The 17,350-nt window shown below is 39.5% G+C and overlaps 1 protein-coding gene across 2 annotated transcripts in view; it reads right to left on the minus strand.

Annotated features, from left to right (window-relative positions):
* LOC122126710 (complement factor H-like) overlaps window positions 1-17,350 on the minus strand; it is a 49,192-nt gene that overhangs the window by 2,355 nt on the left and 29,487 nt on the right. For both annotated transcript variants that reach the window (XM_042701167.1, XM_042701168.1), the window contains exons 10-20: window positions 13,818-14,000; window positions 12,281-12,457; window positions 11,270-11,446; window positions 10,335-10,517; window positions 9,823-10,008; window positions 6,586-6,756; window positions 4,812-4,994; window positions 4,338-4,547; window positions 3,368-3,541; window positions 2,466-2,642; window positions 841-1,017 (exon numbers count right to left, since the gene is read on the minus strand). In XM_042701167.1, the coding sequence (XP_042557101.1) occupies window positions 841-1,017; window positions 2,466-2,642; window positions 3,368-3,541; window positions 4,338-4,547; window positions 4,812-4,994; window positions 6,586-6,756; window positions 9,823-10,008; window positions 10,335-10,517; window positions 11,270-11,446; window positions 12,281-12,457; window positions 13,818-14,000 (1,998 nt within the window). The remainder of the gene's footprint in view (window positions 1-840; window positions 1,018-2,465; window positions 2,643-3,367; window positions 3,542-4,337; window positions 4,548-4,811; window positions 4,995-6,585; window positions 6,757-9,822; window positions 10,009-10,334; window positions 10,518-11,269; window positions 11,447-12,280; window positions 12,458-13,817; window positions 14,001-17,350) is intronic.

Raw genomic sequence — 17,350 nt, forward strand, 5'->3', positions numbered from 1 at the left:
AGAGCATTGTCTTGAGCTGAAGAGCTGAGGGACAGTGCCCAGGCCTAGAGTTCAAGCTTCACAACTGACCAAAAAAAAAAAAAAAAAATCTATCTATCTATCTCTATTATAGATAGATATAGATATAATCAAAAGTGAAAACAGACAAAAATACTAGGCACATTTAATTTTTAAAAATGCAAATGGATGATGTATTTTAATACATTGTTGGTTTTTCTCCTGTCAATAAAATCCACATTAACAATTAATAAAATAGAATCAAAGTAAAAAAAGATCCAGACGTACTATGCAATAATTAATTTTCAGAAATGTAAATGGATGATACAAGATCTCCATTATTGGTTTTCCATTTTTCCTGAACATTCCATATTGTAGTACAAATGGCTAAGTGTCCAGGCTTATTTATGTATAAGTACAGTCAATTCTGTTTCAAGATATGATGATCTCAGTCATTGAAGTAGACTTTATACCTTGAAATAGAATTTATACATGAAAGATGAACAAATTTATATCATATTACATGATCCATTTTCAACTACCTAGTCTACAGCCTCAAATGGGTATCTTATAAGATGTCAAACCTATACAACATAGGTTTTACACATACTATTCAAGAAGCAACAATGTCTTAACATTTTAAATGAAGAATTTTCACTGGTTGTAATCTGCATGCATCTTTCTTGAAAAATATTTATACCATTCTAGGCTTCATTTGCTCAAAGACCAAAGAATTCAGCCATACTATTTTTTTTCAGCAAGAATCATTTGGCTTTTTCTTTTGTCCACAGTATATTTCTGACAGACAGACAGACAGACATACTGGGGAAGCTGGCACTTTACCTTTGCACTGAGGGGGTTCTGTCCATGTTCCGTTCATACACATGACTTCCATTTGCCCAAATAGTTCAAAAGGCTTGTTGCATTCATAGCGTACTCTGTCACCAGACGGGTATTTATCCATCTGTCTGGACACCATAGTAGCATTTCCCACTTTGGGTGGGTTCACACAGGAATTATCTAAAAAGACAGTATATCCACCTGGTGTTCATTTTGTATTTTCTAAACAAAATTAACATGTGTTATCAAGGAAGTTACCACATTATTCTTTTTTTTTTTTTTTTTTGGGTCCGGTCATGGGGCCTGAACTCTGGGCCTGGGCGCTGTCCCTCAGCTCTTCAGCTCAAGGCTAGCACTCTACCACTTGAGCCACAGCACCATTTCCGGCTTTTTTCTTTTTGCTTATGTGGTGCTGAGGAATCGAACCCAGCGCCTCATGCATGCAAGGCAAGCGCTCTACCACTGAGCCACCTTCCCAGCCCCACCACATTATTCTTGAAATAAAAATTCAGGTTCATGTCTTTAAATCCCCTTTCCATTTTTCAACACAACATAGATAGATTTTTTTCCATATTCAATATCAGTTTAAATAAAACCTCTCCTGAATGTTTCTCTTTGTAGTTTAGTGACATTATTATTACAGTTTCTATAAATGCAATATGAATTGAAAGAAAACAACACCTCTCCCCCTGAGCCAGGAGATTCTATGGTCTCATTCTTCCATTTTCAACCACCTTGATTATCAATTGTAATTTTATCCCTTTCCAATAAACACAAAGAAGTATTTATTTGGGGAGTAATTCAAGAATTAAGAATACTGTTCAAAGAATACAAGTTCACAAAAGGTGCAGAGGATGATGCAAAAAAATTCTAATTGGACACACAAGAAAAATCCCGGAAAAACAAATCATAACTGTTAAAAACAAGTCTTTAATAATTTATTTAGAATCGTTTAAGAGACTAGAATGCACAATGTAGACTTCTTTAGAGTTTTCGGTATATTGTTGATAATGAGTCAATAGCAAACTTTTCCAAAATGATATGTGCATAAAGTCCCCTTTGGGCACTTGATAAAATGGTTTTAAGATCCCACTTCTAGATTATTCTTATTCTGTAGGTCTAAAATGAGCTTAGGAATTTTAATCAACAAATGTAAAGCTGTCGATGATGCTGTTCAGGGACCACATTTGGAGAACTATTGTGCTATGAGACTAACCATTACATATTCAATTCCCTTCTTATTTCAAATACAAACCTTTGTTTTGGCCTAAAAATTAGTCTACACCCATTCTTAATGATTTTTTTTAAAGTGATCTAGGAAATACCCATTCCCTAGATCACTTTAATAAGTGAGCTTTTTTTTTTTTTTTTTTTTTTTTTGCCAGTTCTGCGGCTTGAACTCAGGGCCTAGGTGCTGTCTGTAAGCTTTTTTGTTCAAGGCTGGTGCTCCACCATTTGAGCTACAGCTCCATTTCCAGCTTTTTGATGGTCAATTGGAGATTAAAAGTCTCACAGACTTTGCTACCTGTACTGGCTTTGAGCCATGATCCTCAGCTCTAAACCTCCTGAGCAGCTAGGATGACAAGAATGTGGCACTGGAGCCAGCTGTGAAAGGTCTGTCAAAATACCTTTGCATGTTGGCATTCCAATCCACTTGCCATTTACACACGTCACAGTATTGGATCCATTCAGCTGGTAGAATGGTGGGCACTCATAAGTGAGCTGTTCCCCTGACTTGTATACGGCCTTCTTCTGGCCCATGAGTTTGGCAACATCGACTCTGGGTACGTCAAAACAGTCTGTTCCTAGAGGAAAAAGATGTTATGTTTCAGTAACTTTAAAAGACACAATATCTAATGCTTATATTTTAAAATAATCTGCAGAACTTGTATATCTACTTGTAGAACTGATGAATCCTATACAGTAGATTTCTTACAGCTTAGCAGAATACGCTCCCAGTTTTGCCTTCCTTATATTGAATTGTCCTCAATTATTGAACGTGTAAGTAGAGAATGATATTGGATGTCTGAAGAATTCGTAGTTGTTCAGGCGTTTGACATCACACTTTTACACTTAAATTATTTCCCCTCCATACATGACACCAAGATTATGTGTCTACAGTTTTTGTTTTGTTACATGTAAGTTTTTCTTGTAATGACTGCTTTAAATTCTTAAGAGATGTGTATTAGTAGAGAGATTGCTAATCAACTATCTGCAGATTGAACAATGAGATTGGTGAGTTAGGCAAGACATGCTAGAGCAGGGGAGACAAGAAGTCAAGAATCTATTCCAGGAGATGTTGAATGTTCACACCACATGATGTGGAAATGAACTATTTTTGCTCATAATGTCAAATAGTAAACGTATCTCATACAATTAGTAATTAATCTAGAGCAAATTCTCTGCCAAAATCCAGGGCCTTCAAGAGAAAGGTTAAGACATTCTAGAATCACAGCTACTTTCTTACAGACATCATATAGACAGCCCTCTGGGCTATCTAACATGGAGAAAATACTGAAATGCACTGTACTTATGCATCTGGGTGGGGTAGACCATTTTCCTCCTATACATTTAATAAACGAAGGTCCATCAAATCCAAAGCCTTCAGAGCAGTTGTAGCTGACTTCTTCTTGGTATTGGTAACTGTCTGCATGGTGAGACACAACGCCATTCTCAATCGAAGGTGGAGACACACAAGGGAGTCCTAAAAATGACAGCAAAATGAACGTGTGTTTCAGTAAGCCACACACCCAATTCAACCTGCCAGGGCCCTACTTAGTAGTTGTGGGAATTCCTAAAACAGCTGAGGAGACATTGCAGAGGTTAGAGTCTTACAAGCTTTTCTGTCTGGACTGGTTCTGAACTGTGATCCTCAGATCTCAGCATCCTGAGTAGCTAGGATTTCAGGTGTGAGCTGCCAGTGCCTGGCAAAGCATTGACAAGCTTAATAAAAGCATCACTCATTATAAAAAACCAGAAGAGACATTGTGGGGAAAAAGCCTTAAAAAGTATCACAAAACCTGAGGGCTGAACAAACGTACTGGTTCACGTGAAGAGGTACAATCAAATGTGCTACCTATTGCATTTCCCCCCCTCATTTAAAGCTGGTTCTATCACTAATCAATAGAACGACCTGAATTAGGATTGACTCAATTATGCGAAATATATTGTATTCACAAACTACTTTGTTAAGAGGCAACTAACTACTTACAGAAAATAATACTAAATAACTTTTAAAAAAGCCCTTGGAAATGCGAATAACCACCTCAAATCAGAAAACAAAACTGTTTTTTTTAAACTTAAAAAAAAAGTATTTTAAGGGTAAAACGTGGAAATTTTTTCATGGGGCTGGGAATGTGGCTGCATGAGGCCCGGGGTTTTTTTTTTTTTTTAAGGAAATGATTTTTATCTACAGCCATTTAAATGACTCTGTTGCCTGTCATCAGAGATTCATGTTCACATTTGTTCCCAGGCCACTGCTGTGTGCTCTGCATCCTTACCCACACACTGAGGCGGTGGGCTCCATTTCCCCAGGTGACACCTGGTCCCATCCTCTGCCGAGAGTTGGAAGCCATCGTCACAGATATAATTGAATTTGGTGCCATGTTTGTAAGGTCTGGGCGCATTTGCTTCCTTCATTTCTTCCAGAAGCCTAGGAGATTGGATAGTCCCATAGTCGATGCTGGGTGGCTGAAAACATCCAATTTTCTCTATACAGAGAGTAGAAAAAAAAAAAAAAACAAATGGTCAACTAAAAAGAATATGTTGCAAATGGAAAAATGAAGTAAAATACTGCTGGGGTGATGTCATGAGAATATCTGTATGATCATCATCTTTGAAAAAAAGCATCAAGTCCCAAATTGAATCTGACTTTTCTACCTCATCACAGAAATGATGATGGTGGTGATGGTGGTGATGGATTCGTGGGTCTAGATGATCGGGTATAGTTTAAGGCCAGGTGCTCTGGGACTCACCCACACAGCGTGGCAGGGCCTGCCACCTCCCGTCTTGGCACAGCATCTCCTCTCCCTGCTGGCTGAGGTAATTTTCCAGGCAAAGAACAGACAGCTTTTCTCCATCTTGATACTTCACGGTGGTTTCCATAGGTTGGGCTTTGGGAATCTGTGGGGGAGGGGGGCACCAGCCTCGTTCTATCTCTAGAAAACATAAACATCAATGTTCTTGATTCAGAAGCCATAGTTTAATAAAAGATGAAGAATACTTTTCGAGATGGAGAATTGGGTAACAATCAATCCTCAATGGTTATTGAAGGCTCTGTGTTTCTGTGTTACTTTTTACCTTGCATAGCAGTTTAATATGATCTATTCTTGTCTCCCTGGGCGTGTTCACTGGTTTATCTTTTTGCCATTTATTCTTGCTGTGTCTTTAATAATTTATGTAAGACTTATTTTTAGTTATTCCTAGCCTTTATGATATTTTAACTTAATTTACCATTCTAATAACAAATATCAACTAAAAGTTATATCCAGGTCTTTTTGCAGTTATCTGTGATCAAATATATCAGGATCGGATTGAGATAATTGTACCAGTCAAAGCTAATTAGCAAAAGGAAAAAAATGTATTTGATAATGAATTTGTGATTGACTCTTGGTCAACGTAAGTATTCAATATGCCCACAGGCAATGTAGATTGTATTGTTGATGAGGAATCGCCTGTCCCTACCATTTATTAACATGCTTACTTTTTAGGAACATACAAATGGTATGCACCCAAGCTAATACTGTACAACGGAGCATGGTTACACAGCAGAGGGGTAGAGGCCCTTTTGTAATCGCACGTCTGATTCTGTGCAGACCCGAGTCACTGTGGATGTTCTGTGGAGGTTCGTAGTGTCCGGATAATTTGTGTCTTGTTTGGCTGAGGGGAGACTTGTTCGTGCATCTGGATCATATAAACTCCATTGTGATTCCTCTGTTGTTTTGTTTTTCCTGCACTGTGTACCTCACTGCATTAAAAGCTTCCTGCCAAGTACTGTACGTCTTCCCAATTGTTTAGTATTGTATTATCAATTCAGGGAGGTATTTGACCAAATACATTTTATCAGTTGTTAATCATTTCAATTTTTAAATGCCTACCTAAGGCAATATGATCTATATTTTATCAATAATATTTTCTGCTTTTCTGAATACTGGGGTGGTGAAATATGTGTAATAGACTGACTTGGGAATGACATGTCAGTGTATTCTGGATACTCAGAGCTGGACTTAAACATGGAGGCCAATGAGGTAAACCATACCAAATTAGGAAGCATAAAACAAACACAAAAAGTATACAGATTGGGATGAGCTCTTTGCTAGCTAGCTGGAATTGGTGCTGGAATATTATGCCTCCAGATTGCAGCTTGTCAAGATTTCAAGGTAGGTAGAAACAGATGACTACAAAGATGGATTATTAGTAATATATATATATATATATATATATATGATACATCCATATATACATAAGCACATGTGTATAATAAATGAATCTGAAACATCAGGACTTTATAATGATGATCATGTGTCCAGATGTGGATTTACAGTCCCTATGTTTGTACTTTTGTACTACAAGTACCTAACAAATAGGATGCAATGAGTGTTTAGGAAATGATTCGTTTCTAAGGTATCTTCGAGTTTAGAAAGTATCTCTATTAATAAATAGCTACTTTTTTTTACAGTGCACAAAGCTACTGCTTTTACAAATGAGGAGCCATGTGATGTGGTTCAGAGAGGATGAGCGTGGGCTTACTGGTACAGGTTGGTTCAGGGTCCCATCTCCCGTTCACGCACTTTGAACGTTCTTGCTTCCCTCGGCATCTGTAACTTAGGACGTAGTCATGAGGATACTCCCGATTTTCTGACTGACTTGCTTCGTGTGTATTAATCCTGGGTGGTCTACACATCTCAAGCTGGTCTGTCGCTGTAATAATGAAAGTATTCCCGTGAAAACTCCAGTTACAGAAACCAGCCTACTAGTACACAAACTGGAGTCATGGAGCTCATGTCTAATGAAACGGCGATTGATGCCTTTCCATGATCCACCAACCAAATGCTCCTGATGGCAAGGCATTCGGTGGCCTGTCAGGGACCATATCTGACACGAAGACGTTTTATGCTAGAAGAACATAGATGTTTGCTTTCTCAAGTGCTCTGCACAGTACCACATGACTCAGTTTATTGTACTTTTTAAAAAATCTCTGAAACTGTTTTCAGTCATTGGTTTCCCGATTATAATTACCACTGTTACCTGAATCCAGTAGGCGTATACATAATAAAGCCATTAGTTCTGAGAATAGAATGTATCTTTTAAGGAAAAGTCATGTGATAGGAAAACTACAGCTAAGAATTTTTATATGTCCATCAGAGAGATAGAGAGGGGAAAGGGGAAAAGGAAGGAGAGAGAGAGAGAGAGACAGAGAGACAGAGAGAGAGAGAGAGACAGAGAGGGAGAGAAAGGAGAGAGAGGGAGAGAGAGAGTACACTAGAGACTGAGACTTAGAATAAGAAATCAGGTTCTTTGTGTTCTAGGACTTAAATGTGAGGCCTCTAGCTCTTACTTGGCTGTTTTTGCTACTGCTCTACTTCTGGCTTTCTATTGGGTAACTGGAGTTAAGAATCCCATGTTTTTCTGTCCAGGTTGGCTTTGAACTCTGATCTTGAGGAACCAGCCTCCAGAGTAGCTAGGATTACAGGTATGAAGCACCAGCATCCAGCAGGAAATTAGATTTTTAGAATGATGATATTTTCTCTTTAAACTCTTGGCTGAAGTTGTAAGAAGTTATTTCATATACCAGATCATCCTATAATCCAATATGTTATCCTGTCATAGTAATAAAATTAATTCTATTTCTTTTATGAGTTAAATATGGACCATAGAAGCCTTAAATGTTCCATATACTTCAATTACTTGGTGAATGTGAGAATTCTGTCCGAACCTAAGGAAATATCAGTGTAGATCTCTTAAAATATTTGTTGTTAATAATTTGAAAACTTGAATCTCATGAAAATGAAGAGAGCAACAAAATGTAAGCAACCCAACAAAGCACAGTAATGGTATTGTGAACCAATCTCAGGGGAAAAAATGAAATAGGCAAATTCAAAGCACAATAGAAACTTGAAAATCTGTCTCCTACTTAGGACGGGTCCAGTTTGGTGAGTAAGACAAAGCTGGACATTTTGCAAGACGCAGGGACTGGAGGGAGAGCTGGGGTCAGCATTGGTGGTGGTGGTGGTGTCTTTCAGTATTTCATTATTAATTAGGTGTAAAAAACATACTGAAAGTGTGAAGAAGCTAGAGGAAAATACCAAGTGTGGATAGGAGGAAAAATAGAGGAGTCCAGCGATATGACACTGAACATAGACAGGAAACTCACCAGAGGAAGCGCAATTCTGAGAGAAGAAGAAATGACCGTGGAAGTACAGTTGTGTTAGAAGACAGGAGGAAGAGTGAAGGGTTTTCGCCTCTGAGTTGAGCTTGGAGTGGTAGCCCATATGAAATGAGCTGAACTTACTGGTTGAAAAAGAAAACGCAAATGACGGGCTTAGGTTGTAAAAGACTGAAGGCAGTACTTTTGATACCAAAAAATAGGTTTAGCCAAAGGAAGTAAGATAAGGGTTGATTAAAAAAAAGTATTTTAAAATTCATTTGACAGACTCTTTGAATGTCTACCGTGTATCAACCAGACATCCCCCACAAAGCAGGCTTCTCTTCATCCTCAAGATCTGAGCTCTTGTTTCTGGGATTAATGTCTAGAAATCCAGTGAATGAAGAGTGTCTGGAGGAAGGACCCAGAGTAATCTGGGAATAACTCAGGCCAAGGGAAAAGCAAATGCTAGCTTCCATCCTTCCCATGCGTACTGAATCAATGAGATGAGCTGAGAGAAATCCCTCCTAAGATTTGTTTCCAGCCCAGGCTTCCTGAATTATAGGTCTGGCAGAATATGATACTGTTGGGCCCATCTTTCGCTATGTCTGAAAGAATCTGATCAGTTATCCTTGTTAGAAGCCGTGAGACCCAGAGAACAGAGGGTGCGTGGTTTCCCTCCTTTGTGGTAAATAGAACATCTCTATACAGTCGTAAGTAAGCAGGTGAGCGGTATGCGAGTGATGACAAATGAACAAACGAAAGTGGAACAGACTACGGAGCGTTCAGAGAGTATAACCTTTTTGGAAAGACTAGGTCAATAGCTAACAAAATCAACATCAGAAAATAGGCCCATCCAAGAGGAGGTGGGGCTAGAGGAGAGGGGTAGACAAATTAAGGGGGGAGTCAGGGGAGAGAATGCAGGGCGGGTTGAAGAGAATGTGGAAGTAATGCCGCTGACCAAGAGGCATCACAGTCACAAACACTTTGCGATGCGGCACCTCCTTTGTACAACTACTTAAAGATGATTTAAAAAATGTAAAGAAGTTTCTAGAGAAGAATGATTCCTAGGAGAGAGCATTTTGTCAGTGTCCTTTGGCTTTCCAAGGCCTGAAAACAGCAAAGATGTTTAGGTGGAAAAAATTCACTGTTTCTTGGTAACTGGGACTCATAGTTTAATCCTATCACAATTTATGACCTCAATCCAACTTGATACTTGTATGAGTACACAATAGGAATATCACGGGCAGAAATACAACCTTCTATACTGAGAGTTGTTCTAGTTTTTCTTCTGCTGATACATTGAATGATAAGAATAAAAATAATTTTCAAGAATACCAGTACTATAAAGACAGAGTTCAGGGCCGGGAAGGTGGCTCAGTGGTAGAGTGCTTGCCTTGCATGCATGAGGCCCTGGGTTCGATTCCTCAGCACCACATAAGCAGACAAAAAGCTGGAAGTGGCGCTGTGGCTCAAGTGGTAGAGCGCTAGCCTTGAGCTGAAGAGCTGAGGGACAGCGCCCAGGCCCAGAGTTCAAGCCCCACAACCAACAAAAAGAAAAAAAGACAAAAAAGACAGAGTTCAGCTTCGGTAAGGGCTGGGGTGGAAGAGGGTCTTCTCACCGACACACTGGGGAAGCTGGGTCCACGCTCCACTCACGCACGTGATTGACTTGGGCCCAACCATGGTGAAGGCTTCTGAGCACTGGAACTCCACCGTGTCCCCATGGCGATGCGGGGCACCGGGCTCCCAGGACTGGGTGTAGCCGTGGTCCAGCTGGGGAATGTCTCCACACGTCCTGTGCTCCTCTGCGAACATTTCACGATGAAGATGTCATGTCTGTGCTAAGTGGATATAGACTTGTTTACATTATCTATTGATTTGTTTTTACAGGCTTTTACTGGGGCTCGAACTCAGGGCCGCGTGCTCCCACTTGGCTTTGTCACTCAAGGATGGCACGCTTCCGCTTGAGCCACACCTCCACCTTCAGGCTTTTTGCTGGTGAATGGGAAAGAAAAGTCGTTAAGATTGATTTTCGAGGGCCGGCTTTAACTGGGATCCTCAGAGCTCAGCCTCCTGAGTAGTTACAACAACAGGTGCCCAGAAAAAATAATAGTTTTAAAAAAATGATTACCGATGCATACTGGCAAGGTTGTCCATTTTCCATCAACACATTGAATCTTCTCTGGTCCTTTCATGAGAAATCTAGAGGTGCAGTTGTACTCCACCACATCGCCGTGTGCATACTGTTCTTCCAGGGGTCCCTTCACTTCCCCGTGGAGCAGTTCAGGTGGGGGACCACAGGGCTGGACGGTTTCTACAGAAGCACTGAGTCAGTTATGTCTACATCCTTCAGTTTACAACTTTAAAACACAGTGCAATGAAACTGTTTTCTCTTCAGAATCTATTAGTCGCTTAATTTATTACAGCCTGCTTTGTTAAAAAGAATATTTGCATTGCATTTGTGTTGCAATCAAATACTGAATCATATTATTTGTATTTGATCTGTATCTGTAATTGATTCATATTATTTCTTTTGAAATAGCATTAGAAATATATTCGAGGCTTTAGGTATGCTGAAAAATCTAGATACGTTCAGGATGCATGAAAACCCGTCAGCAAACACACACACACACACACACAAGTAAATATATTAATATTTATAATCTAAGGTCATATTTTATAAATGCTCTTTTGAAAGAGTATCATCACAGATGAATACATTTTACTTTGGTTGACTAATACACAGTGCTGAGCTAAGTCAGTTTTTTAGGCAGGCTCAGCAAAGCCTGGGATGAGGTACAAGCTGTATGAATTCTTCCCTATTAATAGTGGGAGTGTGGCACCCTGAAAAGACACAAAAGCAATCTCTCTACCTAGCTCCTTTGTGCGCATGTGTCAATGTGTATTTGCAGAAACACCTGGTGATTCACTTACTACATGAATACCGGAGTCCTTCCGGTATTTTCTCAGAAGGCACGAGGTGGTGCACATGCAGGAGACGACAGGGATCTCAGAGAGCAGAGAAGAGGCTTCTGCTCAGAACCTGAGCCCTCCTGTCGCACTCACCTTTGCACACTGGGACCTGTGGAGACCACCCGAAGTGGTAGCACTGCACCGAATCCGGCCCAACTCTTGTACGTCCTGGCCGGCAGGAGAATTTCAACACATCTCCAACCTTATATTTTTCTTTCCTGGGATCAGCTATTAAGTATTTTTCCATTTTGGGAATCTTGCATTCTCTTTCTTTTTGTAAAGAAAGAATAAAAAGGAAAATGATTTAGTAAGAATACAGAATTAACCATTGCCCAAGTGAATTTCATATTTGTCATGAACCAAGGAGGGAGGTGCTCAGTGGACAAACCTACACGTTCCCTTACAGAATGATCCACATTGGGTTTCCCAGACCCCTAAATCTACCTTTCACTCAGGAGGAGAAGGAAGGAAGTCCTGACTCAGCTGTCCTGACCGGCAATCTGCCAGTTCAACTGCTTTTTATTTCATTTCTTTACAAGTCACCAATGTTAGAAAGCGAACAGTTGCGCTGGGACCTGTAGAATTTAACTTTCAAGGGGAAAGATGTAAAGCAGAAACAGCATCCAGAGCTTGGTGATGACTTTCCAGTTTCCAATCGCTTAAAAGCCTACCTACTTTCAGAATAACAAAAGCAATTACTCTCCAACCAGAACTATGTGTTGCCTGTGGTCCATAGAGACCCATTTACTGCATTGGCTTGTTTGCTTGTTTGTTTTTTGACAGCATCTCGCTCTATAGCCAGGCTGGCCTCAAAGTCACAATCCTAGCCTAGCCTCCTGAGTGCTGAGACCAGAGCTGTGCACCATCATGCTTGGCTAATAAATTCTTTTGGCAGCACATTAGTATCTTTGGCCTTCAAGACATCATTCAAATGTTAAATCACAGCCTACACTCAATCAGAAAAGAAAGGCTGTGAATTTATTATTATTTACAAATATACCCAGACATGTTTTTTAATGCTCAAACTAGAACACATAAACATCTATTTTTTTTTTTTAATCTTTAGAGGAAAAAAAAATTCCCGAAAACACAAAGAGCACTTACCGAAGCAAGAAGGTGTATCTGACCATCCGTCATGTTTACACACTATGGAACCTTTGACTTTTTTATGTTTATTTTCATATCCAACGTGACATTCATAGTCCAATTTGTCATTGAGTTTAAACCACGAGGCGTTATTTTTGGAGCTGGCATGCTCGAATACTGGCTTATCACAAGATTCTAACATACAACAAAATTGAGAATTTCATTCCCGATGGACTTTGAAGGTTGGCCAGAGTAATTTTCAGAGTAAGAACAGAACAGACCTTATTGATTAGCATATGCTAACAAACTAGTACTGTACAAAATAAGGACAGTATCTGTTACTATAGAGTTATTATATAGCTATTATATAGAGTATAAAATTGTTATATATACTGTATGTAACATAAATTATATATTAATTACCAATATTTTATATTAATTATCAATGACAATGAAATGCTAGAAATGAAAAACATTCATACATAACATTTTTCATATCACCTAAACTCTTGGAAAACATTTGATTTTATTCTCAATTTAGTCATATTCATGCATTTATTCCATACTAGGATTAAGGTAAGCAGAATTAAATAAGTAGGCCAATATGAATGAATGTCACATTTTTATGAAGCTATAACAGTATTTTGTGTTATTAATGTAGCAGACTTTACCTGTTGTGACATAAAGAAACAAGTTGGTTAATGAGTTTTTTTTTAAAAATCAATGCATTTATTATGTAAGACAGATTTCATTGACAATAAGAAAGTCTCCTGATGGATTATTGATTGTAATTTGGTACAAAATAAGTTCTGAATGAGGACCATTTTTATCATCTTTTCTCTGTAGCTAGACCCTGCAATAAGCATTGAATGTAAAGGAAGAAACAGAGACAGTGAGACACCGGGAATGGATAGCTTAATTAGCCACTTCATCCTGTGTTAAACAGCAGTTTAAAAACAGCACTGACTGGTGTTCTGACAAATAATATAAACTGAGCAGATCTGTCTTACAAAAGCCTTCATTCACTTCTAGATAGGATTGCAGAAAACCTTTTAACACAGCAAAAAGTAGGTGCCGCTCAGAAACATGGCTTGTTTTCCAACTAGAGGTTGATGTAGGTTTTCTAAGAGGGCCAAAGTAGATCGACTTTATGGCATCCAATATGTAAATTACAGAAGTTAAATTACTCTGAAACTATATACCATGTACCAATATCTTAACCAAGAAGACAACTTTTACAAACACGTGGACATCCAGGCCACAGCGAGGTATGCACTAACAGCTGCAGTGGTTTCAGATAAAATAAGTGAGCTTGCATGGATTACACATCACGCTGCCTCACTAGTTTCTGAACCATGGATGCCTTTAAAGGAACAAGGCAAATATGTACTGATATTCCACGATACTAAAACTTAGTCCTGAAGAAAAACACACTAATGTACACCTTTCCTCAAAGACTGTCTTTTTCTTTTTCTTTCCGATAAATTGAAGGGAGAATGGAGTTAAACCTCGGGGGATGTTAAGGGCTGCTCATCGCCGTGGGCTGGGTACTCACTGATGCAAGCAGGTTGCGCCGACCAGCCATGCTGCAGACACGTCACTGTTCCCGATGTTTCCCCCTCTGTTGTGATATATCCTGGCTTGCACTTGAATTCTGTTTGTTTATTTACATTGTATACATAATCTGACTGGGACAGAAACCCATTCACGATTTCTATCTCTGATTTTGAGCATGTTTCTATAAGGGAAAGGAACAAGGAAAAGACAAACACATGTTTAATAACGTTTTATGAAGACTCGCACGTATAAAATCATGTATGTGAAAACCTGGCGTGATCAATCGTACGAACGCGGGTCATTGTGTCCAAGAAACCCAGGGGCTGTGGCTTGCGCCTGTAATCCTAGCTCTTCAGGAGGCTGAAACCTGATGATTGCTGTTCCATGCCAGCCCAGGCAGTAACGACCATGAGACTCTTATTTGCAATAACTACTAAAAATGCTGGAAGTAGAGCTGTGGCTCAAGTGGTAGAGTGCCAGCCTTGAGCACAAAAGTTCAGAGAGAGTGCCCAGGCCCTGAGTTCAAATCCAGGATCAACAAAGGAAAGAAAGATGAAGGGAGGAAGGAAGAAGAGAAAGAAAGAAAGAAAGAGAGTGAGAGACAGAGGAAGGAAGGGAGAAGGAGAGAGAAAGGAAGGAAGGAAGGAAGAAGGAAAGCAAACTATGAGTTTCCAAAGATATTTCCTTAAGATTCTATATGAATTTTTTTTATAACCAGGTAAGATTTTTAAGACTCACAATCCCTTCCAAGAAGTTACTAGAAGTCTGTTTGTCTAATGGAACCCAGGCCCAAGCATGCCAGAAATCCATAGGCAATGTTTGTTTGTTTTCCTGGGACTAACTTTTCTTTTTTATGGGTGGGTGGTGGTGGTAGAGGGTTGTGGGGTTTGAACTCAGGGCCTGGTACTGTCTCTGAGCTTCTTTTGCTCAAGGCTAGCGCTCTACCACTTGAGCCACAGCTTCACTTTCATTTTGTTTACTTTATTTTATTTTTATTAGTAGTTTAGTGGTGATAAGAGCCTCATGGACTTTCCTGACAAGGTTGGCTTTGAACTGTGATCCTCAGATCTCAGCCTCCTGAGTAGCTAGGATTCCAGATGGGAGCCACCGGTGCCCAGTGTGGCACTGGCTTTAAATCTGGAAATATTTTGGATCTCACAGGCATCTTCTCTCTCCATTTGGGGTTCCTGAATCACTTGAAGATCAAAGCTCAAGATGGCATCACAAGTCTGTGCGTAAAACACACGGGTGCATGGAGTTCAAGGAAAATGAGAAGGGCTGATGCATTTGTTTATCTTCTCCTGTGGAAAGCGCGATTCCTCCAGTTATGTGCAACCCAGCTGAGCTGTATGCTGGACTGCCTTTTCCCACAATGCAGCTTCATTGTCAAAAAGAAAATCAAGAGAAAAGCTTAAATAATTTGATTGAATATTAGTGAAAGCATTGGGAGGTGACATTACTCTGCTGAGATGGGAATTTGTCATCAAAAAGCTATTTAACAAAAGAACAATTGTTGTTACTTTAAGAAATTAGACAAAAACAACCAGTCCCAAAGATGAGCATAAAATCTGAAAAAGAATCATACAATCATGAGTAGGGATCAAAGAGAAAACAAACAAGAGGGACAGTTAATAAAGGATGGATTGATTTTTATAAAGAAATGCATTAAAATGTCAGCAGGAATAATGAAGAATTACAAAGGTCCAACCAAAACAAGGAGGAAACTGTGGTAGATTTTGCAGAGAGCTTTAGCCAGATGTTGGAATGAAAGTAGCACCTGTGCTGTAATTCCAGAGAGGAAAGGACGGACGAGAAGACAACAGGACTTTATGTTAGGAAGGATTTTCCAGAAAACATTACATAGGGAAAGAACGGAAGCAGAAAGAGGCAGTTTTATTGAGTCGAAAAACAAAAGTCGGTGTTATCAAAGAGACCGATGCTTACTAGAATTTGGAGGCTAGAAAGAGAAGGGAAAACACAGAGCGTGAGGGCTGGAGGACTGGGGACAGCAATCCTCTGATTTTCCGGGTGAATGTTGCCGGGATGTAGGGTAGGATGAAACTCCAGGATTCTAGGCTACAAGAAAAGCTGCCAGAGGAAAAACCATTCCTACAGAACAGCTAGGTCAAGAGTTTCAGCACACCTGGGGGATGTTGATAAGAGTAGAAAGATCCTTTCGCCTACCTAGAAAGGGCCATTCTACTCTGGATAAACGACTTTCCCCTAAGACACTGTTCATAAAATATGTGAAGGACCAAAATAATCAAATTTGGTCTATGGAACAAAATTTAAAACAAGTGTCCAATGCCAAACACCAAGAAATACAGTCACAAAGGGCTCCAAGAAATGAAGACATTGATGGTAATATCTACTCCCCTACCCCCCCCTGCAAAAGAGCAAAGGAATCTCACATAAATGTTACTGGAATTCCTAACTCAACCCAAAGAGCAATAGATAAACTTCACCAGAAAATGGCACTGACGTAGCATGGCACCAAAAATACTATATCTATCTATCTATCTATCTATCTATCTATCTATCTATCTATCTATCTATCTATCTATCTATCTATCTATCTATCTATCTATCTATCTATCTATCTTTACATCTATCTATCTATCTATCTATCTATCTATCTATCTATCTATCTATCTATCTATCTATCTATCTATCTATCTATCTATCTATCTATCTATCTATCTATCTATCTTTACATCTATCTATCTATCTATCTATCTATCTATCTATCTATCTATCTATCTATCTATCTATCTATCTACCAACCTACCTATATATCCATCTCTATTTCATCTACCGATAATTTATTTTTGATAGCTATCAATCTATATCGATAACACCTATCACTTTGTCATACCTATCTATCCATCTATATATCTATCATCTATCTTCAACTCAATCTTAAAATCCCAACAAGCTTTTCACTTGTAGAAATTGACAAGGTAATAGAACAATGTGAAGAAAATTGGTAGACCAAGCAGGGCACCGGTGGCTCATGCCTGTAATCCTAGCTACTCAGGAGGCTGAGATCTGAGGACCGCAGTTCAAAGCCAGCCCAGGCAGGAAAGTCTGTGAGACTCTTATCTCCAATAAACCACCAGAAAACCAGAAGTGGCACTGTGGCTCCAGTGGTAGAGCGCTAGCCTTGAGCTGAAGAGCACAGGGACAGTGCCCAGGCCCAGAGATCAAGCCCCATGACCAGAAAAAAAAAATTGGTAGACCAATGGAAACAGTCAATAAAATAATGTTCATTTTAGAGCTGCTGTAGAAATTCTACAAACTAGTCCATGTGGACAAGATTAATTTAGTATCTTAAAATGCTGAAGACCAGGAATGTGGCATAGACATGGCTACCCTGTTCATGCGGAACTCTCTGGTGGAATAATGGGGGACCATTGCTCTGGCCATTTTCCGTTTGCAGAGGCTTCTCTACTGAGAGCTCCACACGCCCTCCATCTTCAAAAGCAGCAACATCGAATCTCTATAGGATCCCTTCCTTCCTCTCTCCCTCCA

The sequence above is a fragment of the Dipodomys spectabilis genome, unplaced genomic scaffold (genome assembly GCF_019054845.1).
Source record: "Dipodomys spectabilis isolate Male_0828 unplaced genomic scaffold, ASM1905484v1 ptg000288l, whole genome shotgun sequence".
Taxonomy (NCBI): Eukaryota; Metazoa; Chordata; class Mammalia; order Rodentia; family Heteromyidae; genus Dipodomys; species Dipodomys spectabilis.